Raw genomic sequence first — 27,346 nt, forward strand, 5'->3', positions numbered from 1 at the left:
GAAGACCCCGTTTCAAAAATAAATAAATAAATAAATAAATAAATAAATAAATAAATAAGGCTGGGAGTGTAGCTTGGAGGTAAAATGCCTCTGGGTTTAATCTCCAGTACCTCAAAATAAAATAAAGATAAAAATGAACACTACTGAGTGCTTAGTATATGGCAGTTGTTGGGTTAAGAGCTTTAGATATATCATCCTATCGAATAGCCAGGACAAGCCTTTAGAAAGGGACAATTTTACAGCGCTATCATTTTACAAAGCTAAGGACAGATTTAAAGTTTTTCCAAAATCACAGAAATCTGGGATAGTTCTAGCCAACTTCAAAAGTTTCTACCTGTTAAGTCAACATCTTTTTCTCCTGTCCCATATCTCTGCACCAGCCCCTTTGATCATGGACCCCCCTCTATGTTCCTAGAAGTGAGCCAAGCTCCCCACCTCCGGGTCTTGTACTTTCCCTTTCTTCTGTTCAGAAGATTCTTCTCCAGTTTGTTGCAAGGCTGGCTCCTTCTCAGCCCAGATGTCCATTACGAATTACTTTTCTCTATCGTACTGTATGTTATCAACATGTTTTATTTCTTCACAGTATTTAACATTCTTAATCTCACCATTTTATAAACTGACCTATTAATACCACCTTTATTCATTAATTGAAACTGCCTGATTCTTCTGTACCTGCAGGTGTTATTTCAAAAGCCCAGTAGGCCATCGGACCTACTCTGACGTATTACACAATCCTTACTTAATCTACTCCCTTCTCAATTTATTACACAGCCTTTCGCCATTCCGGGAAAGCAGTGACTTCAAGGCCTCTCGGTCTCCGCGCCCTGCGTTACTCAGTCCGGCCTGCAGGGGACGGTGTGGCCGGAGACCTCCTTCCGGGCTCGAGGACGCTCTAGGTGAACTGAGACACAGAGATGAGAGGCGGTTCCGACAGGAAGGGGCGTGGCCTCTCAAGGACACGCCCCTCCGGGCCGGCTCTGCCCCCTCGCTCCGCCCCTTCCCCCGCCCGGCGGCCATGGCCATTCCCGGCATCCCCTATGAGCGACGGCTTCTCATCATGGCGGACCCTAGAGATAAAGCGCTCCAGGACTACCGCAAGAAGCTGCTGGAGCACAAGGAGATCGACGGCCGTCTTAAAGAGTGTGAGTGCGCCTTTTTTTCCACACAGCCTCGTGCCTGGACTCGTTTCTGCCTCTGACAAGGCGGAGGCCGTGGCCGGCCGGGCAGCCGAGCCCTGGGGATGCGAAGGCCTCGGTCCAGGGACAAGGCGCTTTGTCATCCGGCCCGGCGCTTGGGGAGCAGCACCCCCCGGGCGGGGAAATGGCCCCGTCCAGCCCCGGGGCCGCAGGGAGTATCCACAGATGTGAGGTGGAAGTGGGAAAGGACTAGAGGAGGGGCCGGGAAGGAGTAGGCTAGGGACGTTTCTCAGTTTGGGGTGCGAGGAGACCGTGTCGGATCCCGGGACTGGGAGAGGGGAAGACGCTTGAGTCGAGGAAGCTCAGGGAGAGATGAGACGCAGCAAGTAAGCTTGGCTTGTTCGTGGGGTTGAAAGCTGAACGTGGAATTTAAGAGAGAAGGAGTCCAATGGTCATAGTAACCCTTCTCTACTTGTGTTTTATGTTTTATGTATCGTATCAGGCATCCAAGTTTCCTTTACAGCCCGAGCACATAAGGTTCTTTCATAGTGCACCCTCATTGAAAAGCCTGAGTGGTTTAATTGAGGGAAGACCACAAGCATATGATTCTGTGGAGAACTGCATTTTCGACTTTATTTAGGGTAGAAAACCAGAGAGTAATGCAGGTGGGTAGGTGAAGCAACGAGGAAGAGTGTAACTTGCTGAAGATCATTTGGATTTGTAGTCTCAAATCCTGATGTCAGTATCTGTTAAGTATCTGCCCTTAAACAAGTATTCCCGATGAAGAAAATAAAAATATATTGCTTTCTCTGTAACATTTTGGAAAACATTACAAAGAGCAAAATTTGTGATTTGATAGTAGTGGTATGAAACATATAAAGTGAAATAGACTTAAGTAAACTTAAAAGTTGGATTTGATGACTTAAACACCCTAAGGTTGTTGTTTAATTTAAAATATTCAAATTATATTATTTCAGTAAGGGAGCAATTAAAAGAACTTACCAAGCAGTATGAAAAGTCTGAAAATGATCTGAAGGCCCTACAAAGTGTTGGGCAGGTAGGTAATGGAGTTTGGGGTACAGGGGTTGATGGTAATTTTCCTTCTTTTTTAGCTGTTGGCAAAAAGTAATTTTTCTATCTCTTTCTTAGATTGTGGGTGAAGTGCTTAAGCAATTAACTGAAGAAAAATGTAAGTGAATTTATTAATTACCAAAGAAAAACAACCAACTCTTCCTCAACTTAGTTTTTTTTTTTTTTTTGCGGGTCTGGAGATGGAACCCAGAGGCATTTGACCTGCGAGCTATACCCTCCACCCTATTTTTTATTCTTTATTTTGAAACAGGGTCTCACTAAGTTGCGGAGGGCCTCACTAAGTAGCTGAGGCTGTCTGCGAACCGGGATCCTCTGGTCTCAGCCTCCTGAATGCTGGGATTACAAGCATGCGCCACCATGCCTGGCTTCAACTTTTTAGATGATGATGATGATTTTTTTTTTTTTTTTTTGGCGGGTCTGGGGATGGAACACAGGGGCATTTGACCTCCAAGTTAAACCCCCTGCCGTATTTTTTATTGTTTATTTTTTGAAACAGGGCCTCATTAAGTTGTGAAAGGCCTCACTAAGTAGCTGTCAGTGAACCCCAATCCTCCTGTTTCGGCCTCCTGAATGCTGGGATTACAAGCTGTGTGCCACTATGCCCAGCTATATGACTATTATTTTAGTGTCAGTAATGCAATGAGGTGTTATTTTTGAGTGCATTAAGTTTTTTGTTTTTTTTTTAACTGCGGTCTCATTGATGTGGACATATTTACTTTTTTCTTTTTCAGTTTTTTTTTTTTTTTTTTTTTGCGGGTCTGGGGATGGAACCCAGGGACATTTGACCTCCAAGCTACACCCCTTGCCCTATTTTTTATTCTTTATTTTGAAACCAGGTCTCACTGAGCTGCAGAGGGCCTCACTAAGTAGCTGAGGCTGTCCGCGAACCGCGATCCTCTGGTCTCAGCCTCCCGAATGCTGGGATTACAAGCGTGCGCCACCATGCCCGGCCAGTTTTTTTTTTTTTTTTTTTTTTTTACTACTTTTAAATTTATTTTGTTTTCTTCTAGTCATTGTTAAAGCTACAAATGGACCAAGATATGTTGTGGGTTGTCGTCGACAGGTAATACTTTTTATTTGTATAGTTCTTATAACTGACAAAAGTGCTTTATGTAGATTATAATATTTTAAGGTAAACAAGTCACACATTATGCCTATAATTCCATAGGGTGATGTGTTCACATATTGTTAATTATTAGCAAGCCTGAATTCAAATCAGGGGCTTTGACTTCTGCCATTCTCTGTTTTCTAGTGTTATACCTTACTTAGATCTGCATTCTTAGAAATCAAAGAATTTTAGAACTGGAAAATAGATCATTTTATTTTAATGTCTTTTTTTGTGGTACTGGGGATGGAACCTAGGGCTTTCTACCTCTGAGATACACTCCCAGCCCTATTTTTTATTCTTTATTTTGAAACAAGGTCTCATTGAATTGCAAAGGGCCTCATTAAGTAGTAGCTGAGGCTGGCCTTGACCCGCTATCTTCCTCTCTCAGCCTCCCAAATGCTGAGATTACAAGTGTGTGCCACCATGTCTGGCTCTTAATGTCTTTTTTTGAAGAGGACTTAAAAGTGTTAGACACCATCAGTAACCTATGTTTTATATTTAAACATTCAAAAGTATTATAATTTATAGTCTGTAGTAAAGCCTAAATTAATTTTGTATGAGGTAATTTAGATTAGAACAGGCAAATAGAAACAGCTCTAAATTTCATGTTAAAGTCATCAAAAAATGCCAATGTATAGCTCGGAATCATTCAAAGCATCTGAAATAAGATCAGTGTATGTAATAGTCTGTTCTTTTTTTTTCTTCTTTCTTTGCAGTACTGGGGATTGGGCATTCTACCTCTGAGCTATGTCCCCAGCTTTATTATTATTATTATTTTGCAGTACTGGGGATGGAACCCAGGGGCATTCTACTTCTGAGCTACACCCCCAGCCCAATTTTTTATTCTTTATTTTGAAACAGGGTCTCACTAAGTTGCGGAGGGCCTCACTAAGTAGCTGAAGCTGGCCATTATCCTCTTGTCTCAGCCTCCCAAATGCTACCACACCAGGCTCCTATTTTTTTATTCTTTATTTTGAAACAGTGTCTCACTGAGTTGCAAAGGACTCACTAAGTAGCTGAAGCTGGCCATTATCCTCCTGTCTCAGCCTCCCAAATGCTGGGATTACAAGCATGTGCCACCAAGGTGGGGCCCCAGGCCTATTTTATTTATTTATTTATTTATTTATTTATTTATTTATTTATTTATTTATTATTTTTTTGTGTGTGGTATTGGGGTTTCTGGAAGCCCTTCTACCTCCGGGCTACACTCCCAGACCTATTTTTTAATATTTTATTTGGAAACAGGGTCTCCTAAGCCAGCGTGCGCGGCTGAATTCGAACCTGCGCTATCCTCCTGTCTCTGCCTCCCAAGTGCGGGGATTACAAGCATGCGCCACCACGCCCGGCTTATTTTTTATTTTGAAACAAGGTCTCACTAAGTTGTAGATGGCCTCACTAAGCAGCTGAGCCTGGCTACGAACCTGCGATTCTCCTGTCTAAGCCTCCCAAGTATTGGGATTACAAGTGTGCACCACTATGCCCATCTTGTAATAGTCTGTTCTTTAGGAAGTATCCTGACATAGAGCATTCTTATAAATTCACTAGAAAAACTTTCTCATGAATATTTATTATATCAGATTCAGGTTTTATTTTTTTTTTAGTTTTATTTTATTTTATTTTATTTTATTTTTGGTGGTACTGGGGTTCCTGGAAGCCCTTCTATTTCTGGGCTACACTCCCAGAACTATTTTATATTTTTATTTGGAAACAGGGTCTCTTAAGCCAGTGCGGCTGGCTTCAAACCAGCGCGATCCTCCTGTCTCTGCCTCCCAAGCACGGGGATTACAAGCGTGTGCCACCACGTCCGGCCAGATTCAGGTTTTAAAACATTGATACAACATGGCTGCAGAATAGAATTTAATGAGGGACTAAATCTGATATTAAGATTTGGCCTAGCATATAATGGGTGACATTTTCTGACAGATTTTTTTTTTTTTTGTGGAAGTAGGGATGGAACCCAAGGGCTTTCTACCTCTGGGCTATATTCCCAGACCTATTTTATACTTTATTTGGAAACAGGGTCTCACTAAGTTGCTGAGAGCCTCACTAAGTAGCCGAGGCTGGCTTCGAACCTGTGAGATCCTCCTGTCTCAGCCTCCCAAGCCTGGAATTACAAGCATGTGCCACCATGCCCGGCTATTAGATTCTTAATACACTGGATGCCAAAATTGGCATTTCTGAGATATTTCTTTCTTTCTTTTTTTTTTTTTTTTTTGTGGTGGTACTGGGGGTGGAACCCAGAGGCTTTCTACCTTCGGGCTATACTCCCAGACCTTTTATTTGGAAACAGGGTCTCACTAAGTAGCTGAGGCTGGCTTCGAACCATGTGATCCTCCTGCCTCAGCCTCCTAAGCGCAGGGATTACAAGCGTGCGCCACCACGCCTGGCTGATATTTCATTTTCGAATGAGAGCAAAAGAATATTTGGAAACTGGAAAATATAAGAAGTATTAGTATATTTTCCCTGTAGATATAAATGACGAAAGTTTTTCAAATCACTTATAGGTGTAGACAACTTTTTAAATTTAGTCTACCCTACCCCTTGGTACTCTACACTACACAAGTGCTGTTTCACTGAGCAACATCATTAGCCCTTTTGTATTTACTTTGAGTCTGGACTTTGTTAAGTTCCCCTGGCAGGCCTGGAAGTTTTGATCCTCCTGTCTTAGCCTCCTGAGTAGCTGGGATTGCAGGTATGCACCATCACACAATGCTAACCTAATTTTTTAATAAAATTTAGTGTTTTGCCTACCTCTACCTTATTTTAATTGCCATTAAGTCCTAAATTTATAGCTGTTTATAAAATATGTGAAAGTAGTCGGTAATTCATATGATTTTGAAAATGTATCAGTAGTCATTATTTTTATTTTATTTATTTATTTTTTTTGTGGTGCTATAAATCTAACTCGGGTCCTCCAATACTCTAGTCAAGTCCCCTACCACTGAGAAACATTCCCAACACAGAGTTTTTGTTGTTTTGTTTTTTTTCTTTTTGTAGTACTGGGTATTGAACTCCAGGGTCATTCTACACCACTCCAAGCTATACCTCCAGCTATTTTTGTTTTTATATTTATTTAATTAATTAATTAACTAATTAATTTATTTATTTAGCGGGTCTGGGTATGGAACCCAGGGGCCTTCTACCTTCGCACTACACGCCCTGCCCTATTTTTTATTCTTTATTTTGAAACTGGGTCTCACTGAGTTGCAGAGGGCCTCACTAAGTAGCTGAGGCTGCCCTCGAACCGTGATCCTCCAGTCTCAGCCTCCCGAATACTGGGATTACAAGAATGCTGGGGTTACAAGCGTGCACCACCACGTATTTCTTGTTTTTGAAACAGGGTGTCACTAAGTTGCTGTGAGCCACGCTAAATTGCTGAGGCCGTCCTTCAATCTATGATTCTTCTGTCTCAGCCTTCCAAGTACTGGGATTATAGGTATGTACCATCATACCCAGTTCAACAAAGTTTGTTCATTCATTTATTTGTTTGTTTATTTTTTATTGTTGCATGGTAATACATCTTAATGGGATGTAAGATAGTAGAGACAGAGCTAAGTGTGGTGGAGCTCGTTTGCAATTTCAGTACTTTGGAAGCTGAGACAGGAGAATTGCAGGTTCACAGCCACCCTCAGCTACTTAGTGAAGTTTTCTGCAACTTAGACCCTGTTTCAAAATAAAGAATAAAAAATAGGGCTGGAGGTGTAGCTCAGAGGTAGAATGCCGCTGTGTTCAATCCTCAGTACAGCTTCACAAGTATTGGGATTACAGGAGTGTACCCTCATACCTGGCTTATACTTTTCAAAATAAATGTAAGGAGCATACCTTTATTTTTTTATTATTTTAATTTTTGGTACTGGAGATGGAATCCAGGGGCATTCTACCTCTGATCTATACCCCCAGCCTTATTTTTTATTTTTTATTTTGAAACAAGGTCTCTTTGAATTGCATAGGGTCTTAAGTAGCTGAGGTTTTCCTTGAACTGAGATCCACTTGCCTCAGTTTCCCAAATGCTGGGATTACAAGTGTAATCCCACTATGCCCCACCTCAGGGGCACACCTTTAAAATGCCTCTTTTCCTTCAAAAAATATTCCTGTGGGGCTTTTCTATAAATGCTTTGGTATTGGCACCAATTCCCAAAGTTGTTATATTGAATGGTAAGACTTTAAAAGTAAAATTCCAAAGTCCACTTGTTTTTCAAAATCTAGGCCTCTCAAACTTTGTCAGTGATTTCACACTGAGACTGACAAAAGTATATTCCTGTGTGTGTGTGATGTTGCAGATTGAACCCAGGGACAGTTTACCTCCAAACTATACCAGCCTCAGTTTTACTTGGAAACAAGGTCTAAGTTGCTGCGAGCTTCCCCTAAATTACTGAGGCTGGCTTTGAACCTGTAATCTTGTTTCAACTTCCCAAGTACTGGTATTACGCATGTACCACTATATCCAGCTTAAAAATGCATTCTCTTTTAAGGGGCAGATGGAAATAACTTTATTGTTCTTATAAGCCCTTCTATTGGAATAAAGCTTATAATATAACATTTCGGTTCTCTTTGAAGGGTAAAAATGAATATTTGGCTTCTATTAAGCTCTTCTTAGAGTATTTTTCTCACTTTTAAATGTTTATGTACTATCTTTTGATTTACAAAATCAGCTTGACAAGAGTAAGCTGAAGCCAGGAACAAGAGTTGCTTTGGACATGACAACACTAACCATCATGAGGTGGGTTTCTTATTCTATTCAATGTAACTTGTTTTTACAGAGGGAAGATTTTTTCCAAAATACATGCTTCTTGAAATCACTGAATATTTTGATTTTACTAATTTCTAATTAATTTAAACATCTTTATAAGATCATGTATAGGTGCTTGTTTAAGAATGTCATTTTTTCTACAAGCTGGGAGAAAATACATCTTTTGAAAGAAAAATACATTTCATTCTAGATATTTGCCAAGAGAGGTGGATCCACTGGTTTACAATATGTCTCATGAAGACCCTGGAAATGTTTCTTATTCTGAGATTGGAGGGCTATCAGAACAGATTCGGGAATTGAGAGAGGTTGGTTTCTTATGCTTTGGTTCCTAACTTATTAGTAAATACTACTGGTTTTAGAACGCATGAAAGAAAAGCAGGATCAAAAATTACTTTTTGGGTTTGATGGCTCAAGCTTTTACTCTCGTCACTTTGTAGGATTGCAGGTTTGTGGCCAGTCTCAGCAATTTAATGAGGCTCTCTACAACTTAGTGAGACACTGTTTAAAAATAAAATAGGACGGGGGTATGTCCTGAGTTCAATCCCCAGTACCACCAAAATAAAAATTACTTTCCCTCCAAGTAATAATTACTAAATATTATGCATTTAGCACTTGTTGAGAGAATAACACCAAATTTGTACATAGGAAAAATTATTGATGTTTGTTAATTAGGAGATAACTGGATGTTAGAAAAATCCTGCTCTTTTTAAGGCAAAGAAGGTGGAAGGAAGCTAAGACTAATTGATATAATCTGATGTCCTTGCCATCTGCGTTTTTAGTTGTCACAATAGTGTATTTGAGAGGGATGCGTTTGGATAACCTGTTATGTTTTTCTTCCCATAAATCCCTAATTATCTTCTCATCTTTACAGTAGAGTAACTTAACTAGGCCTTATGTTTTTGTTTTTGTTTTTCTTTGGTGGTCCTAGGGGCTTTTTCTACCTCCGGGCTATACTCCCAGACCTATTTTATATTTTATTTGGAAACAGGGTCGCACTAAGTTGCTGAGGCTGGCTTCAAACCTCTGTGATCCTCCTGTCTCAGCCTCCCAAGAGCTGAGATTAGAAGCATGCACCACCACACCCAGCAGGCCTTACACATTTTATTTTTTAAAAGTTGTTTACCTGTATTTAGGAAGAATACTGATTGTAGGAGTAGCTTTTAAACTTTTAGGTAAAGAATCAAATCAGGATTGCCTTGCATCACAACGAAGCTGGCTTCTTGAAATTATTTGTTAATCAAATTACACTGTTCTCTTGATTTCATCCAAAAGTAAGATAGAAATATTTTAAGAATTGGTGGGAATGGGGTGTGGCAGTTTACTTCTGTAATCTTAGTGCTTGGGAGGCTGACATAGGAGGATCATAGTTTTGAGGCCAGTCTTGGTAATTTAGCAAGAGCCTCAGCAACTCAGTGAGATTCTGTTTCAAAATAAAAAATAAAACAGGGCTGGAGGGTCTAGCTTAGAGGCAGATCCTCTGGGTTCCATCTCCAGTAATAAGCAAGCATTGGAATGGTGGTAAGGTCTAATTGGATTTAACTCCTACGGCAGTAATTCATAGATTTTGGCACATTAAATTTTTTTGAACAGTTATTAAAAATACAGACTACAAACTGGGGATGTGGCTCAGTGGGAGAGTACTTGACTAGCACGTGTGAAACCCTGGGTTCAATCCTTGTTTCTGTTAAAAACATAAGGATGACCAGGCCCTTTTTGAGTGCTTTTGATGAAGAATATTGGGGTGTAGCACAGGAATTAGCATTTGAACAAGCATTTCAGGTGATGGTAACACCAAGTTTTTGGCACATGCCAAATTGGTGGCACATGCTTATAATCCCAGTACATGGGAGGCTGATACAGGAGGATAGCAGGTTTATTACAAGCCTCAACAACTTGTGAGGCTCTTACAACTTAATGAGACCCTGTTTCGTAATAAAGAATAAAATAGGGCTGGGAGTGTAGTTTGGAGGTAGAATTGCCCCTGAGTTCAATTTCCAGTTCTGCAAAAACAAAAACAAAATTTTTTTTGACCATGCTTATTTCTTTGTACATTTATTTCAATATTATGTGTGTATGTATGTGCACACATACTTGTGATATTAGGGATTGTACTCATTATTATTCTACCTCTGAGCTATATCCCCAACCCTTTATTTTTTGTTTTAAAACAAGATCTCATTAAGTTGCTGAGGCTAGCTTGGAACCTGAGGTCCTCCTAAGTACTGGGATTATAGGCATTTGTTGCCACACCTGGCTTATTTCACTATGTTTTGACACATATTTGTATATATAATCTAATATGTGGCTTGTTAAAACAGCCATTATTTAAAATCTTAAATCCACCTGAAGAAAACCCTCTAGCATAAATGGTTTTACATGGCATGGAAGTCTAGATGGATTATGATGTATGCATCTAACTTTGTTGGTATTAGACTTAAATTTTAAAATAAAATATTTACCATTTAAGAAACATACAACTTCTTTTCTAGGTAATAGAATTACCTCTTACAAACCCAGAGTTATTCCAGCGTGTAGGAATAATACCTCCAAAAGGCTGTTTATTATATGGACCACCAGGTTGGTATTTAATTATTTTTACCACAATAATGAATGAACTAAGGAATAAAAAAATAAGATGGGCAGCTAGGCATGGTGGCGCATGCTTGTAATCCCAGCATTTGGGAGGCTGAGATAGGAGGATCGCGGTTTGTGGACAGCCTCAGCAACTTAGGCCCTTTGCAAGTCAGTGAGACCCTGTTTCAAAATAAAGAATATAAAATAGGGCTGGGGATATAGGTTGGAGATAGAATGTCCCTAGGTTCAATCCCCAGCACTGGAAAAAAAAAAAAAAAAAAGATAGCTGCCTTTTGGAAAAGTACTTGCACAGCTAGTAGTTGCCAGCTGAATTGAACTGCTTTGCTTGGAATTTTATTTTTACTTGAAAGGACAATTTACAATCTGTTCAGTTTTTCTTTTTTCATTCCTTTTTTTGGTGGTACTGGGGAAGGAACCCAGGGACCTTCTACCTCTGGGCTCCACTCCCAGACCTATTTTATATTTTTTATTTGGAAACAGGGTCTCTTAAGCCAGCAAAGGCTGGCTTGGAATCTGCGCGATCCTTCTGTCTCAGCCTCCCAAGCGCAGGGATTACAAGCGTGCACCACAATGCCCGGCCAGTCTGTTCATTTTGACTCATTTGCTTACTGGTTACCGAGACCTGTACACGTTACTGGTTACCAGTACACATTTTTCCCAAAATGTGAATACAGTGGAAGGGTTGGGATGTAACTCAGTGGTAGAGTACTTGCCTAGCATGCATAGGGCCCTAGGTATGACCCTCAGCAATACACATACACCCACACAAAGCTGACATCATCTGTTGCCAGTAATAAAATTTGAACTATCTCTTATAGGTTAGAACTTTAAAAAACTTATATCAGGCATTATAAATATAACAGCTTTCTAATATGTTGACTTATGATGACCGGCAGTTATTAACAGATCTGAGGACAGTTGGGTGTGGTGGTGCATATTTGTAATCTCAGTACTTGGGAGGCTGAGACAGGATTTCAGGTTCCCAGCCAGCCTCAACTACTTAGTGAGGCCTTCCACAACTTAGTGAGATCCTGTTTCAAAATAAAGAACTTGAAAAAAATAGAGCTGGGGATGTAGCTCAGAGGTAGAATGCCCCTGGGTTCTATCCCCATGCTACACACAAAAAATTATTATATAATGAAAATGTCAGTATTTGGAAGATTTGCATAATTGACTGCATAATAGTTTACAAATAGCCAATACTTGACATTAAAAATAGGCATAGGTAAAATATCTATTTAGTGAATAAGATAGACTGATATATTTTAATGTAGCAGAAATTTCTGTCCTTGGGAGTCTGAGATAGGGGGATCACAGGTTTGTGGCCAGCCTTCAGCTACTTGTGAAAGCCTCTGCAACTTAGTGAGAGCCAGTTTCAAATAAAAGAATAAAAATTGGAGCTGGAGGTATAGCTCAGAGGTAGAATACCCCAGAATTCAATTCGTAATACCACCAAAAAAAAGGAGTTTCTGTCATAGCCTATGTTTTAATTAAGCAAGATTTGATTTTTTTTTTTTTTTTTTTTTTTTTTTTGCGGTACTAGGGATGGAACCCAGGGCATTCTACCTCTGAGCTACACTCCCAACTCTACTTTTTATTCTTTTTTTTTGGTGGTGGTACTGGGGGTGGAACCCAGAGGCTTTTTACCTCCGGGCTATACTCCTAGACCTTTTTTGTATATTTTATTTGGAAACAGGGTCTCACTAAGTTGCTGAAAGCCTCACTAAGTAGCTGAGGCTGGCTTCGAATCTGTGTGATCCTTCTATCTATCTCAGCCTCCCAAGCGCTGGGATTACAAGTGTGCGCCACCACGCCCGGCTTAGTGTCAAAAATTTAACTGATAAGTGTTGCAAGGATGTAGACAAAGAGAACCCTTGTACTACTGATAGGAATATAAATTGCTGCAACCACTCTGGGTTCTATCCCCAGACCCACAAAAAAAAAAGTACACACACACACACACACACACACACACACACACACACAATATTAAGCTAAGTGAATAACCCAGAAAAAAACAGCCAAGAAAGGTAAATACTATACATGATCTCACCTCCACGTAGATTTTTTAAAAAGTTGAACTCATAGCAATCCCAGCATTTGTGAAGCTGAGACAGAAGGATCACTGTTTGTGGACAGCCTTAGCTACTTAATGAGGCCCTTTACAACTCTGAGATCCGGTTTTAAAATAAAGAATAAAAAATAGGAGCTGGGCGTGGTGTCGCACGCTTATAATCCCAGCATTCGGGAGGCTGAGACTCGAGGATGGTAATTCTTGGACAGCCTCATCTACTTAGTGAGGCCCTCTGCAACTCAGTGAGACCCTGCTTCAAAATAAAGAATAAAAAAATGGGGCAGGGGGTGTAGCTCAGAGGTCAAATGCCTCTGGGTTCCATCTTCAGACCCTCCCCCCCAAAAAAAAAATTGGACTGGGCTGGGCGTGGTGGCACATGCTTTTAATCCCAGTGTTTGGGAGGCTGAGACTGGTACGAAGCCAGCCTCAGCTACTTAGTGAGGCTTTCAGCAACTTAATGAGACCCTGTTTTCAAATGAAGTATAAAATAGGTCTGGAAGAATAGCCTGGAGGTAGAAAAACCCCTGGCTTCCACCTCCAGTACCACACACACATACAAACACACACACACATAAAATAGGGCTGAGGGTGTAGTTCAGAGGGGGAATCCCCTGGGTTTCATCCCCAGTAATGAAAAAAAAAAGTTGAGCTCAGAAGTAGAAAGTAGAGTGGTTAGTAGAGATGGGAGTGATTTGGCAGGGAGGGAGGTGGCCCATGTCAACAGGGGGATATGTTAGGTAAGGGTTCAAAATTCAGTTAGGAATAAATTCGAGTGACTTATTGTGCAACATGATGATTGTTAATGTATTTCTTTCATTTTTATATTTTTAATGTTGGGATTGAACCAGGGCCTTGCATATGCTAGGCAAGTACTCTGGGACTGAGCTACTTCTCCAGCCCAATGTACATCTTTTTTTTAAAAATTTAATGTATTATTTCTAAATTGTAGAAAGGGTAAACTTTAATTGTTCTCAACAACAAAGTAAAGATAAGTATATGAAGCGATAGATATGTTAATTGGCTTGATTTAGTCATTCTACAGTAGATACATGTGTCAATGTCATTTTAAGTATATAGAATTATTCTTTTATCAGTTACAAATAAATATAAGAAGCTGGGCACTTTGGTACATGCCTGTACATGCCAGGACTTAGAGGATAACACAGGAGGATCACAGGTTTGAGGCCAGTCTCAGCAACTTAGCTAGACTCTGTTTCAAAATAAAAAGGACTCAGGGTTGAGCTCAGAGGTAGAATGCCCCTGGATTCAACTTTCAGTACCACAAAAAGTAAAAGATTTGAAAAAAATAAAATTACAAGGTATAAAATTTAAAATCTTAGTATTGAATAGAATTGATTTAGAGTTTCATATGAAAATTCTACTTAGGATTTAGCTTTATTTTTGGAAAATTTACTAGCCATTAGTTAATATTCTTAAGACTTCAGAAATTTTGTTTTATTTCCTATCTAATTAGAATTTCTATCATTCCTAGGCACAGGAAAAACACTCTTGGCACGAGCTGTTGCTAGCCAGCTGGACTGCAATTTCTTGAAGGTAAAAAGGTTCTTTTTTAGTGGTTTAAATTTAATTTTATTTGAATTGCCTTATATTTAACTTAATGTTTTTTCTTTAATCAGGTTGTATCTAGTTCTATTGTAGACAAGTACATTGGCGAAAGTGCTCGATTGATTAGAGAAATGTTTAATTATGCCAGGGACCATCAGCCATGCATCATTTTTATGGATGAAATCGATGCAATTGGTAAGACTCAGACCTTTTAAAAATTATTCTAAATTTTTTTAAGTTTTAGAGAAGCTTTTTCGAAAATCTAAAAGAACTTTTTATACTTTCTTGTAATTATAATTGAGTTACTTTTTAAGAGTAGAAAGCTTAACTAATTTTAATAAATATCTTTTGACTTTAACAAAATGAGAAATATACCCAAATCTTCTATCAGTACAATTCTTACCATTTAATTTTCATCTTAATACTTTTTACCTTAGAGTCTATCACTGTTCTGTTTTCTTAAATGATGGTTATAGAGGGAACAAGTAATGGATATAAATTTCCAAATCTTTTATTTTAGGTGGTCGTCGGTTTTCTGAAGGTACTTCAGCTGACAGAGAAATTCAGAGGACTTTGATGGAGGTAATCATTTGGTAAAGAGGGTTTATTTTAAAAAATCAGTGGGTTTTTTTGTTTGTTTGTTTGTTTGTTTTTGCAGGTCTGGGGATGGAACCCGGGGCTTTTGACCTCTGAGCTACACCCCCTGCCCTATTTTTTATTCTTTATTTTTAAACCAGATCTCACTGAGTTGCAGAGGGCCTCACTAAGTAGCTGAGGCTGTTTGTGAACCGTGATCCTCTGGTCTCAGCCTCCTGAATGCTGGGATTACAAGTGTGCGCCCCCACGCCCGGGTTAAAAAATCAGTGTTTAATAAATGAAGAACTGAACATTGCATATTTGTGGAACAGTTTACATAAAGAATTTAAAGTGAAATTTGAAAATATTGACAGGAATGAACATATTTGTGTATCAAAACAAGAAAATGACTAGTAATAAGTACAAAAAACAGTTAATGTTTGAGGAGAGAAGAGAAAATAAAATTAGCTATAAGATTGCATTTGGTGTATATCTACTATTCTCTTGAGCAGATCAGCTGATCAGATATTTAAATTGTATATTGAACTATTTTTATTATGTGTGTGGTACTGGGGATTGAATCCAGGGGCATTATACCTCTGAGCTATACCCCATCCCTATTTTATTTTTTATTTTGAAAAAGGGTCTCACTAAGTTGTGAAGGGCCTCACTAAGTTGCTGAGGCTGGCTTCAAACCTGTGATTCTCCTGCCTCAGCCTGGGGGATTACAAGCGTGCACCACCATGCCTGGCTTTACATTAAACTTATTGTATTATATATGTGATCTTGAGAGCCAGGTGTGGTGGTGCACACTTGTAATCCCAATGCTTGGGCGGCTGAGACAGGAGGATCGCACAGGTTCGAAGCCAGCCTCAGCTACTTAGTGAGGCTCTCAGCAACTTAGTGAGACTCTGTTTCCAAATAAAAAAGAAAAAAATAGGTCTGGGAGTATAGCTTGGAGGTAGAAAGCTTCTGGGTTCCATTCCTAGTACCACACACACAAAAAAAGAAATGTGATCTTGTGTTAGTTTAACTGACATTTTATGAGTATTGGACATTTAATTTTATTTTTTGTGCGTGTGGAGTTGGAACCCAGGGGCATTTGGCCTCCGAGCTCCACCCCCTGCCCTATTTTTTATTCTTTACTTTGAAACAAGGTCTCACTAGGTTGCGGGGGTGGTGGGGCTCACTAAGTAGCTGAGGCTGTCTGCAAACTGCGATCCTCCGGTCTCAGCCTCCTGAATGCTGGGATCACTAGCATGCATCACTACGCCCGGCTTGTAATGGACATTTTTAAAAAATCAAAGTTATGTATCAAATTACTCTAAAAAATTGCTCTTTCCTGTTTGGCTCTATTGCTGATAATGAGATACATCTAAAATAGTTTTGGTAATTAAGGTAGGATATTTCCCTACATTCTACTTCTTCCACTCCAAATTCTGTGGACGTGATGGCAGTATCCTAATTACATTTTTCCTCTTGGTTAGATGGAAGCCTTCATATTTAGTGAAAACTATGAAAAAGTATATCCCCTAAAAGAAAGAAAAAAGAAGGATTTCATCAGCTGGGCATGGTGGCGCATGCTTGTAATCTCAGTACTTGGGAGGCTGAGACACAGGTTCGAGGCCAGCCTCAGCTACTTAGTGAAGCCTTCCTCAACTTAGTGAGACCTTCTTTCAAAATAAAGAAGAAAAAATAGGGCTGCGAGTATAGCTTGGAGGTAGAATGTTCCTGGTTTCCATTTCCAGTACTGCAAAAAAAAAAGTTAAGATTTCATCAATGAACATTCTGAAGGTCACACATATCTATCTGTAGGCAACACATTTGCTAACCGTATAAAGTGTTTGTGCCATTTTATAATATGGCTGTGATTTTGAATGTTCTTAGTTACTGAATCAGATGGATGGATTTGATACTCTGCATAGAGTTAAAATGATCATGGCTACAAACAGACCAGATACTCTGGATCCAGCTTTGCTACGTCCAGGAAGACTAGACAGGAAAATACGTAAGTTTAGGTTCTTTGTTTGCTATCTATTTTAACATTGTTATGTCCATTTCTCTTTTTATTATTTCTCTGACTCCCACTTAAGTAAAACACCTGAACCATAAAATAATTTTTTATAATTTCTTTTTCAGATATCGATTTACCAAATGAACAAGCAAGGTTAGATATATTGAAAATCCATGCAGGTCCCATTACAAAGCATGGTGAAATAGGTAAGAAAGTAAGCTATTATATCTATATTTATACTTTGGCAAATGAAGCAGAATACTGTTGGATTAGTCTCCCAAATTTAGCATTAAACTTAGCAATTCAATAAATATTTAAGGAATTGTAAATGCTGGGGATATAGCAATGAATGAAACATATTTCTACTTTTAGAAAGCTTATATTTTTACCAGGAAAGACAGGTAAAGTAAGTAAAACATGTAGCATACTTCATGGTCATAAGTGCTTTGTACAAAAATAAAAAGTTAAGGGAAATAGGAAATGCCAAAAGCAAGCATGTGTATGTACAGTTTAAATGGAGCATGACAGGAATCACAGAAAGGTCTTTACCAATGGCTTGAAAAGGTGCAAAGTAGACATTGGGGGAAGAGCAGTTTATGCAAGAAGGAGCAGCAGGCATTTGACAGGGGATGTGTAACTAATTAAAAATCTTCCTTGTCTTCCAGAGCACCATTAGCTCCTGGTTTTACTCCTATGTCAGTATCTTCAGGCCCTTTGATGTTTTCTTTTACATAAACAGTTTGACCAAGTCTGGACTAGGAGTATCTTATGTTGCTAGGCAGTTTTATAACCCTTCTAAAAATTAATTCTCCAAAATAATTAAATAGTTGGTTATTGCCTCTCATTATCTCCTTGTTCCTATGAGAATTTTGAACTAGAAAGACTGATCTGAACAAAAGATGTCAAATAATAGTTTTTTTTCCCCATAAATAATGAGCTCTTGCTAGGTGCCACCACTGGGAATCCCTGCTTAAACCTTATTGGACACTAATTAATGAATACTTGGATAATTTCAAATAGAAATTGACCTATCCTGTATTACCTGATAGTGTCTTGTCAGAGTTATCTGTCATGAGGGTAGGTAGAGGTCACTTACTGTTATCCTAGGTCTGATAATACTGGAAACTTAAACAGCAACTCTAAAACCTAACCAGTTTCTGTTGTAGCATTTAAAAATTGTATGTAAGCCGGGCGTGGTGGTGCACGCTTGTAATCCCAGCATTTGGGAGGTTAAGACCCGAGGATCGCAGTTCACGGACAGCCTCAGCTACTTAGTGAGGTCCTTTGCAACTCAGTGAGACCCGGTTTCAAAATAAAGAATAAAAAATAGGGCAGGGGGTATAGCTTGGAGGCCAAATGCCCCTGCGTTCCATCTCCACACTCACTAAAAAATAAAAATAAATAAATAAAAATTGTATGTGACAAGCCAGGTGTGGAGGCACATGCTTGTAATCTCAGCGCTTGGGAGGCTGAGACAGGAGGATTGTACAGGTTCGAAGCCAGCCTCAGCTTTTTAGTGAGGTTCTCACTAAGATTTCTTGATTTTGAAGTTTCAGGGGTATATCTATTTCTGTTTGGTGCTAGTTTACTTAACAGAATTTTTAGTTTTCAGTTGTTAATGTTGTAAAATATGAACAGGAAATCAATAGCTGATCAAATTCAAAGTAAGTTCTTCCATTAAAATTTTCATGATGATAAATCAAGATCTGATATTTGTTTATTAATTTCTAGTATTTTTTTTCTATACAGATTATGAAGCAATTGTGAAGCTTTCAGATGGCTTTAATGGAGCAGACCTGAGAAATGTTTGTACTGAAGCAGGTAGGGCTATAAAGGTTCACTGTTTCTTTTTTTGTTGTTGTTTTTTGTTTTTGGTGGTACTGGGGCTGGAACCCAGGGGCCTTCTACCCCCGGGCTACACTTTCAGACCTATTTTATATTTTATTTGGAAACAGGGTCTCTTAAGCCAGCAAGGCTGGCTTCGAACCTGCACGATTCTCCTGTTCCAGCCTCCAAGCGCGGGGATTACAAGTGTGCGCCACCACGCCTGGCTGATTTACTATTGATCTTGATTTTTTAAATCTTCTAAAAGGGTTTTCCAAAAGCCGAGGCTGAGCCTTGGAAGTATTTAAGTGTATGTTGCTTTTTTGGGAGTTGATTCCAGGTGGCTAGAGAGAACAGAATTAAGTAAGATGGACAGAGGTAACGCTAACATACAGGAGTTCAGCAGTGAAGTAGCTGCTGTACACAAGGGCTGTTTGAATTTTAGGAGACCTCTTAATGGAGCATACAGAATGCCTTTCTGGATTTTGGCAGAAAGTTGGAAGACTAGAAAATTTGTTTACTAGTACTTTTCCTCCATTGGATGATATTTGTTCTGGAGGGGTTAATTCCTTTGCACTTCTGAGTGCCTGTGGACAGAATGTGAAAAGACAGGACACTGGACCCTTGAAGTAAGTCTGAGGCTGTCCAGAATTGTGTTACATCTTTCTAGAATGAGAATGAACCACCACCATAGGCCTCTGCTGCTGGAGGGATAAAATATGTTTTCTGATACTAGTCTGTGAGTAATAAGCTTTGAAAGGCTAATTTATGAATTTTATGATTATGCAATTTGTGTAAGATACATTTTCAAATATAATTTTCTCTGGATTGTATGATATTATGTTTATTTCTGGTACCAAATGGCTTAAAAACCCTACCCAGAATCATTTAGTCTTTGTTTGAGATAGATTGATTGATTGATTGATTGATTGAGTGTGTGTGTGTTTTACTGGGGATTGAACCCAGGGTATTCTCTCTTCAACTTTCACTCATTTTTAGTTTTTTTTCTTGTTTGTGAAGTAGTGTCTCACTAGGTTGCTGAACCTCTCACTACATTGCTAAGACTGTCCTCAAACCTGTGAAAAAACTTTTCCTAATTCAGTTGTAGCTTTCTAAAACAAGTTAGAAATTTCACTATTGAAAAATTAGTCAGCCAGGTGTGATGATGCACACTTGTGATCCCAGCATTCGGGAGGCTGAGACCAGAGGACCGTGCTTCACGGACGGCCTCAGTTACTTAGCAAGGCCGTTCACAACTCAGTGAGACCCTGTTTCAAAATAAAAATACTAGAAAAATAGGGCTCGGGGTGTAGCTTGGGGTACAGTGCCCCTAAGTTTCATCCCCAGTACCAGAAAAAAAAATTTAGTCATTTCTATTCACCTAATTTCTAGGACAGCATAAGATGGCTATTCCCAAAGACATATAGATATCTAGAAAGGAAAGGTAGAGCCGGGCATGGTGGCGCACGCTTGTTATCCCCGCACTTGGAAGGCTGAGACAGGAGGATTGCACAGGTTCGAAGCCAGCCTCAGCTACTTAGTGAGGCTTTCAGCAACTTAGACTCTGTTTCCAAATAAAATATAAAATAGGTCTGGGAGTATAGCCCGGATGTAGGAAGCCTCTGGGTTCCACCCCCAGTACAACCCAAAAAAAGAAAAAAAAAAAGGAAAGGTAGAGAGCAATCCTTGAAATCTTCTGTTCCAACCCCCTTATTGCATGTAAATGACAATTGAACACAAGCAAATCTTTTGGTATAATTCACGTAATTAGCTGGGCGTGGTGGCACACACTTGTAATCCCCGCGCTTGGGAGGTTGAGACAGGAGGATCACATGGGTTTGAAGCCAGCCTCAGCCACTTAATGAGGCTTTCAGCAACTTAGTGAGACCCTGTTTCCAAATAAAGTATATATATATATATATTTTTTTTTTAAAAAAAGGTCTGGGATTATAGCCCGGAGGTAGAACGACTCTGGGTTCCACCCCCAGTACCACCCCCCCCCAAAAAAAAAAAAATTAACAGATAATAACTTACCAACCTCAGTTTATCATGAAAGTAGAATTGTCTCAAAATCTGGGACCCATGTCTATGCGTGACATGACTAGCATTAAAAAGGGAACAAACATTGAGGCCGGGCGTGGTGGCGCACGCTTGTAATCCCCGCGCTTGGGAGGCAGAGACAGGAGGATCGCGCAGGTTCGAAGCCAGCCGTGCGCGCTGGTTTAGGAGACCCTGTTTCCAAATAAAAATGTAAAAATAGGTCTGGGAGTGTAGCCCGGAGGTAGAAGGGCTTCCAGGAACCCCAGTACCACCAAAAAAAAAAAAAAAAAAAAAGGGAACAAACACAAAGCTTTTTTATTTTTTTGTCAAGTAGTATTTTAGAAATCGTTTATCAAGCTGGCCGTGGTGGCTCACGCTTGTAATCCCCGCGCTTGGGAGACAGACAGGAGGATCGCGCAGGTTCAAAGCCAGCCGTGCTGGCTTAAGAGACCCCGTTTCCACATAAAAAAGTATAAAAATAGGTCTGGGGGTGTAGCTTGTGGGAGTATAACCGGAGGTAGAAGGGCCCCAGTACCACCAAAAAAAAAAGAGAGAAAGAAATAGCTTATCAAAAATTTGAAATAAAAAATTGAGTTGTGATGCTTAAATATTAGTCATGTAAAAAATATCAGTTTGTTAATAAATTAAATTTTTTTGTATATGTGGTACTGCCAATTGAACCCAGGAGCGTTCTACCTCTAAGCTACACTCCACGCCCTGTTTATTTTATTTTATTTTATTTTATTTTATTTTATTTTATTTTATTTTATTTGTGGTACTGGGGATGGAACTCAGGGGCATTCTACCTCTGAGCTACAGCCTCAGCCCTATTGGAGGCTGGCTGCGAACTATGCTTCTGTCTCAGCCTCGCAAATGCTGGGATTACAAGCATTCGCCACCATGCCCAGCGTTTATTTTGTATTTTGAAACAAGGTCTTACTAAATTGCCGAGGCTGGCTTCAAACCTGTGGTCCTTCTGTCTAGTCTCCCAAGTACTGGGATTACAAGTGTGCGCCACCATGCTCAGCTAGATAAATTTTATATGTGAAAAATGACTTTGACATTTTCTGTTCTTGTTGTTAAAGCCCTCTGTATGTGTTTTTTGTTTGTTTGTTTGTTTGTTTGTTTGTTTGTTTGTTTGCAGTACTAGGGATGAAACCCAGGGTCATTCTACATTTGAGCTACACCCCAGCCCTATTTTTTTTTTTTAATTCTTTATTTTGAAACAGGGTCTCACTGAGTTGCAAAGGTCTTCACTAAGTAGCTGAGGCTGGCCATGAACTGCTATACTCCTGTCTGAGCCTCCCAAATGCTGGGATTATAAGTGTGTGTCACCATGCCCACCAAAACAGCCATAAATATTACTGGAGGTGTTTTGCTTTTATCAATAAATATACTTCTTCCAGGGAATCACTATCCCATATTGGGTAGCTACTGCTTAAAGTTTGTTTATTTTTTGCTGTACTGGGTATTAAACCTAGGGGCATTCTACCTCTGAGGTATATCCCCAACCTATTTTTTATTCTTTATTTTGAAACAGGGTCTCACTAAGTTGCAGAGGGCCTCAGTAAAGTACCTGAGGCTGACTTTGAGCCCGAGATTCTCTTGTCTCACCCTCCCAAGTACTGGGATTAGAGGTGTGTGCTACCAAGCCCAGCTTGATTTTTGTTTTAAGAGCTACTGTTGAATACAGGAACTGTGTGAGCCATATTTTATTTAATTTTATTTTTTTCGGTGAATACTGAGGACTGAACCCAGAGGTATTCTGCCCTGAGCTACACCCCTAGCTCCTTTTATTTTTTTTTGTTTGGAAAGAGAATTTTCAAACCCAGGGATTTTGTTTGTTTCACAAGGTTGCTGAGTCTTGCTATGGCTATATTGTTGAGGCTGTCCTTGAACCTGTGATCCTCGAGTCTCAGCCTCCCAAGTATTAGGATTACAAGTGTGTCCTACTACACCTTACTGCCAGCACATTTATTCCAACAATTGTCTCACCTACTTTGAGTTTGGAAATGATGCTCACTTTGGCTATGGAAATTAATTGAATAAAGACATCAGGGTTTTTTTTTTTTTTTCTCATTTGATTTGATTCCTTGGTAGTACTGGGAATTTTGAACCCAGGGACTTTTTTTTTTTTTTTTTTTTTTTTTTGGTGGTACTGGGGGTGGAACCCAGTGGCTTTCTACCGCCAGGCTATACTCCCAGACCTATTTTATATTTTATTTGGAAACAGGGTCTCACTAAGTAGCTGAGGCTGGCTTCGAACCTGTGCGATCCTCCTGTCTCAGTCTTCCAAGTGCTGAGATTACAAGCGTGCGCCACCACGCCTGGTGAACCCAGGGACATTCTATCTCTGAGCAATACTCCTCAGCCCAATTTTATGTTTTTATTTTGAAACAGCGTCTCACTAAATTACCGAGCACTGGCCTCGAACCTGCTATCCTTCCTTTCTCAGCTTCCCAAGTACTAGGATTACAATTATGTGCCATCACATCTAGCTAAGATTGTGGATTTTTTTTTTTAAGGTACTGGGGATTGAATCTAGGGACATTCCACCTCTGAGTTACACCCCTTGCCCTATTTTTATTTCTTATTTTGAAACAGGATATCACCAAGTTATGGAGGGCCGCACTAAATAGCTGAGGCTGACCACGATCTTGTGATCCTCCTGTTTCATTCTCCCAAGTACTGGGATTTTAAGTATAAGCCACCAATCCTCTCCTGAGAATGGTTTTTAACAAATTAGAACTACTGGCTCAGAAGTAGTACATCTGGGCTCCTTTATGTGTACTCCATAGACTTATACTATTATTTAGTTTTCTTGTAATGAACATACAATTCACATTTGATTTACAGCAATCATGTTGCTTTATTCTTCACAGGTATGTTTGCAATTCGTGCTGATCATGATTTTGTAGTTCAGGAAGACTTTATGAAAGCAGTAAGAAAAGTGGCTGATTCTAAGAAGCTAGAGTCTAAATTGGACTACAAACCTGTGTAATTTACTGTAAGGTTTTTGTTGGCTGCATGACAGATATTGACTTAATGTAAAAATAAAGTTAAGGAAAATAATGTATGTATTGGCAGTGATCTTATTAAAGGTGTATGAATAAAATATGTATGAGTAACATCATAAACATTAGTATGTAATTCAGTAATTCAACTTTTAAAATTGGTACAGATGAAAATTTGTTAATGTTGCATTAATTGCAGCAAAAGTTAAAAAGAAAAGTGTGTTGAAGCTTTTCATATTTGCTGTGTGAGCATTTTGTAAAACATTGAAAGTGGTTTGAGATAATAGTATAAGAGAGCATTTCTTTTTACTTATTTTATATCATTTGTTTTCCTCATCCTAAAAAAGTTGAATAAAGTCTGTTTTAGTTCTTTATATATTCTTGTCTTTTTTAAGATTATATTTACTGTGGTCTTTTAAGTTCTCTAGTAAGTAAACTTTATATTAATAACCAGATAAAATTGTAATTAAATAGTCGGTTTTGAGTTTAATTTAAAATAGTATCCACATGCAAAAGTTGATAAAATCATCTTATGATATATTCCATAGATGTATAGGTATGTCTCTATATATGCATCCTTCTAAAAAGTATTTACCTACTCTTTAGTTAGAGTGATTAAGTGACTTTTATAGTTAATTGAAAAAGTACATGCTTGCTTATTTTATTTATTTATTTTATTTATTTATTTATTGGGAATTGAACCCAAAGGCATTCTGCCCATCTAGAATTCTTAAGATTGCATTTTTTTTTTTTTTTTTAGTACTGAGGATTGAACCCAATGGCATTCTACCTCTAAGCTATAACCCTAGCCTTATTTTTTATTCTTTATTATGGAACAAGGTCTCACTAAGTTGTGGAGAGCCTTATGAAGTAGCTGAGGCTACTTCATGAACCTGCGATACTCCTGTCTCAGATTACCAAGTACTGAGATTACAAGTGTGCGCCACCATGGTGGGCTTAAGGTTACTATTTATTTATTTATTTATTTATTTATTTATTTATTTATTTTGCAGTACTGTGGATGGAACCCCCAATACCCCTCCAAGCTATGCCCCCAGCCCTATTTTTTATTTGTTTTGAAACAAGGTCTCACTAAGTTGCAGAGGGCCTCTCTTAGTAGCTGAGTCTGTCTGTAAACCTGCAATCTTTCTGTCTTAGCTTCCCAAGTATTACAAGTAAACTGATTTTTAATATATAAATAGACTTGGTTTTCTTTACATGAGCTAATTGTTCCCTTCTGAGAATATTATACTTGGGACCCTCTTGCCAGAAAAGTTCACCCTCAATTTTCTATATATTGTAATTTCAGATTTATTACTTTCTAAGCTCACTCAAAGATTCTACTAATATTTGTGAATATGAGGCTAAGAATGTCTGATATAGGGGATGTTGATATCAGAAATATTAAAAGCTTAAGTTCTACCTATACACAATCCTTCCTCATATCTGGAAATAAAAGAACAAATTACATAGGAAGTCATTTGGAATCAATGGAGATTATAGTTAAAAAGTGCTGTTAAGAAAGCACTCAATCAGGTAGGCATGGTGGTGTACACTTGTAATCTCAGTACTTGGGAGACAGAGACAGGAAAATTGCAGCCGGCCTTGGCAACTTAGTGAGGCTCTGTTTTTAAATAAAGATCGGGCTGGGAGTGTAGCTTGGAGGTAGAATCCCTCTGGATTCTATCTCCCCCCCCCCCCCAAAAAAAAGGAAAAGACAATCGACTACAGTGGTGTGTGTGTGTGTGTGTGTGTGTGTGTGTGTGTGTTTTCTCCTGGGGATTGAACTCAGGGGCCTTCTACCTCTGAGCTATACCCAAGTCCTATTTTATTTTTATTTTGAAACGGGGTCTCACTAGGTTGATGAAAGTCTCACTATTTGCTGAGGTTGTCCTTGAACTGGAGATCCTTCTGTTTCAGCTTCCCAAATACTGGAATTACAGGCATGTGCCACCATGCCAGGCTCAACTCCACTTTTATAAACTAAAGAACCAGTGATCAATAACCTGATTAATTATATAGTCACTCTTATTAAAAACTTACCAGGCCGGGTGTGGTGGCGCACGCTTGTAATCCCCGCACTTGGGAGGCTGAGACAGGAGGATCGCGCTGGTTCGGAGCCAGCCTTGCTGGCTTAAGTGACCCTGTTTCCAAATTAAAAAAAAAAAAAATAGGTCTGGGAGTGTAGCCCGGAGATAGAAGGGCTTCCAGGAACCCCAGTACCACCCAAAAAAAAAAAACAAAAACAAAAAAAAACTTACCAGTTAGGTATTCTGTGCCATTTATTTATTTATTTATTTATTTATTTATTTATTTATTTATTTATTTGTGGTGCCCTATTTTTTATTCTTTTGAAACAGGGTCTCACTAAGTTGCACTAAGGTCCTCACTAAGTTTCTGAGGCTGTCTATGAACCTCGATCCTCTGGTCTCAATCTCTCGAATGCTGGGATTACACTCAACCCTATTTTTATTTTTTATTTTGAAACGGTCTCACTAAGTTGTGGAGGGCCTCATTAAGTAGCTAAGGTTGGCTGCGAACCTGCTGTGGTGTTTCTTGTCTCAGCCTTCTAAGTCCTGAGATTACAAGTGTACATCACCATGCCTTGCTGGTGTTCCATTTCTTTTTTTCTTTCTTTTTCTGTCTTTTTTTTTTTTTTTTTTATGATACTGGGTGTGGAACCCATGGGCTTTTCTACCTCCGGGCTATACTCCCAGACCTATTCTATACTTTTTTGGAAACAGGGTCTCACCAAGTTGCTGAGAGCCTCACTGAGTAACTGAGGCTGGCTTCGAACCTCTGCGATCCTCCTGTCTCAGTCTCCCAAACACAAGGAATTACAAACGTTCGCCACCAAGCCCGGCTCTTGTGTTTCATTTCTGAGTTTCTTCATCTGTTTAAAAGCAAAAAGGAAGCCCAACATGGTAGCATATGTCTGTAGTCCCAGTAGTTGGGAGGCTGAGACAAGGAGAACTGCAGGTATCCAGGTTATCCTCAGCAAATTAGCAAGATCCTGTTTTAAGATGAAAAATAAAAGCCGGGCATGATGGTGCATGCTTGTAATCCCTGCGCTTGGGAGGCGGAGACAGGAGGATCGTGCAGGTTCGAAGCCAGCTGCACTAGCTTATGAGACCCTGTTTCAAAAATATAAAATAGGTTTGGGAGTGTAGCCCGGAGGTAGAAGGGCTTCCAGGAACCCCAGTACCACCTAAATAAATAAATAAATAAATAAAATGAAAAGTAAGTGCTGGGGGTGGACCAGGCTTTGTGGCATAGGCCTTTAAGCCTAGCACTTGGGAAATTGAGTTCAGAGAATTGCAGCAATTTAGCAAGACACAAGGTTGGGGATATAGCTCAGTACCCATCATCACACATAAAAAGGCTTTGGGGGTAATTGAGGCAGAATGCCTGTGGTTCATTCCCTCACATTTCCACAGGAATAGTCCCAAAGAATGTATATACCTTTTTTTTTTCATAGTGAGAATTGAATTCCACCCCTGAGCTATGCTCTCAGCCCTATTTTCATTAGTAGTAGTAGTAGTAGTAGTAGTAGTAGT

The 27,346-nt window shown here is 39.2% G+C and overlaps 1 protein-coding gene across 1 annotated transcript; it reads left to right on the plus strand.

Annotated features, from left to right (window-relative positions):
* Positions 1-1,042: 1,042 nt before the first annotated feature.
* On the plus strand, positions 1,043-23,776 carry PSMC6 (proteasome 26S subunit, ATPase 6; the record flags this gene model as incomplete). Its single annotated transcript, XM_080707410.1, has 14 exons — positions 1,043-1,142; positions 2,114-2,193; positions 2,286-2,325; positions 3,239-3,291; positions 7,989-8,056; positions 8,277-8,391; positions 10,576-10,663; positions 14,248-14,309; positions 14,393-14,516; positions 14,842-14,903; positions 16,785-16,905; positions 17,037-17,117; positions 18,661-18,732; positions 23,658-23,776. Exons 1-14 carry the CDS (start codon positions 1,058-1,060, stop codon positions 23,774-23,776), a joined length of 1,170 nt encoding a protein of 389 aa, XP_080563536.1. The 5' UTR covers positions 1,043-1,057.
* Between the last annotated feature and the right edge of the window lie 3,570 nt (positions 23,777-27,346).

Source organism: Muscardinus avellanarius, assembly GCF_963383645.1.
Source record: "Muscardinus avellanarius genome assembly, chromosome: 12".
NCBI lineage: Eukaryota > Metazoa > Chordata > Mammalia > Rodentia > Gliridae > Muscardinus > Muscardinus avellanarius.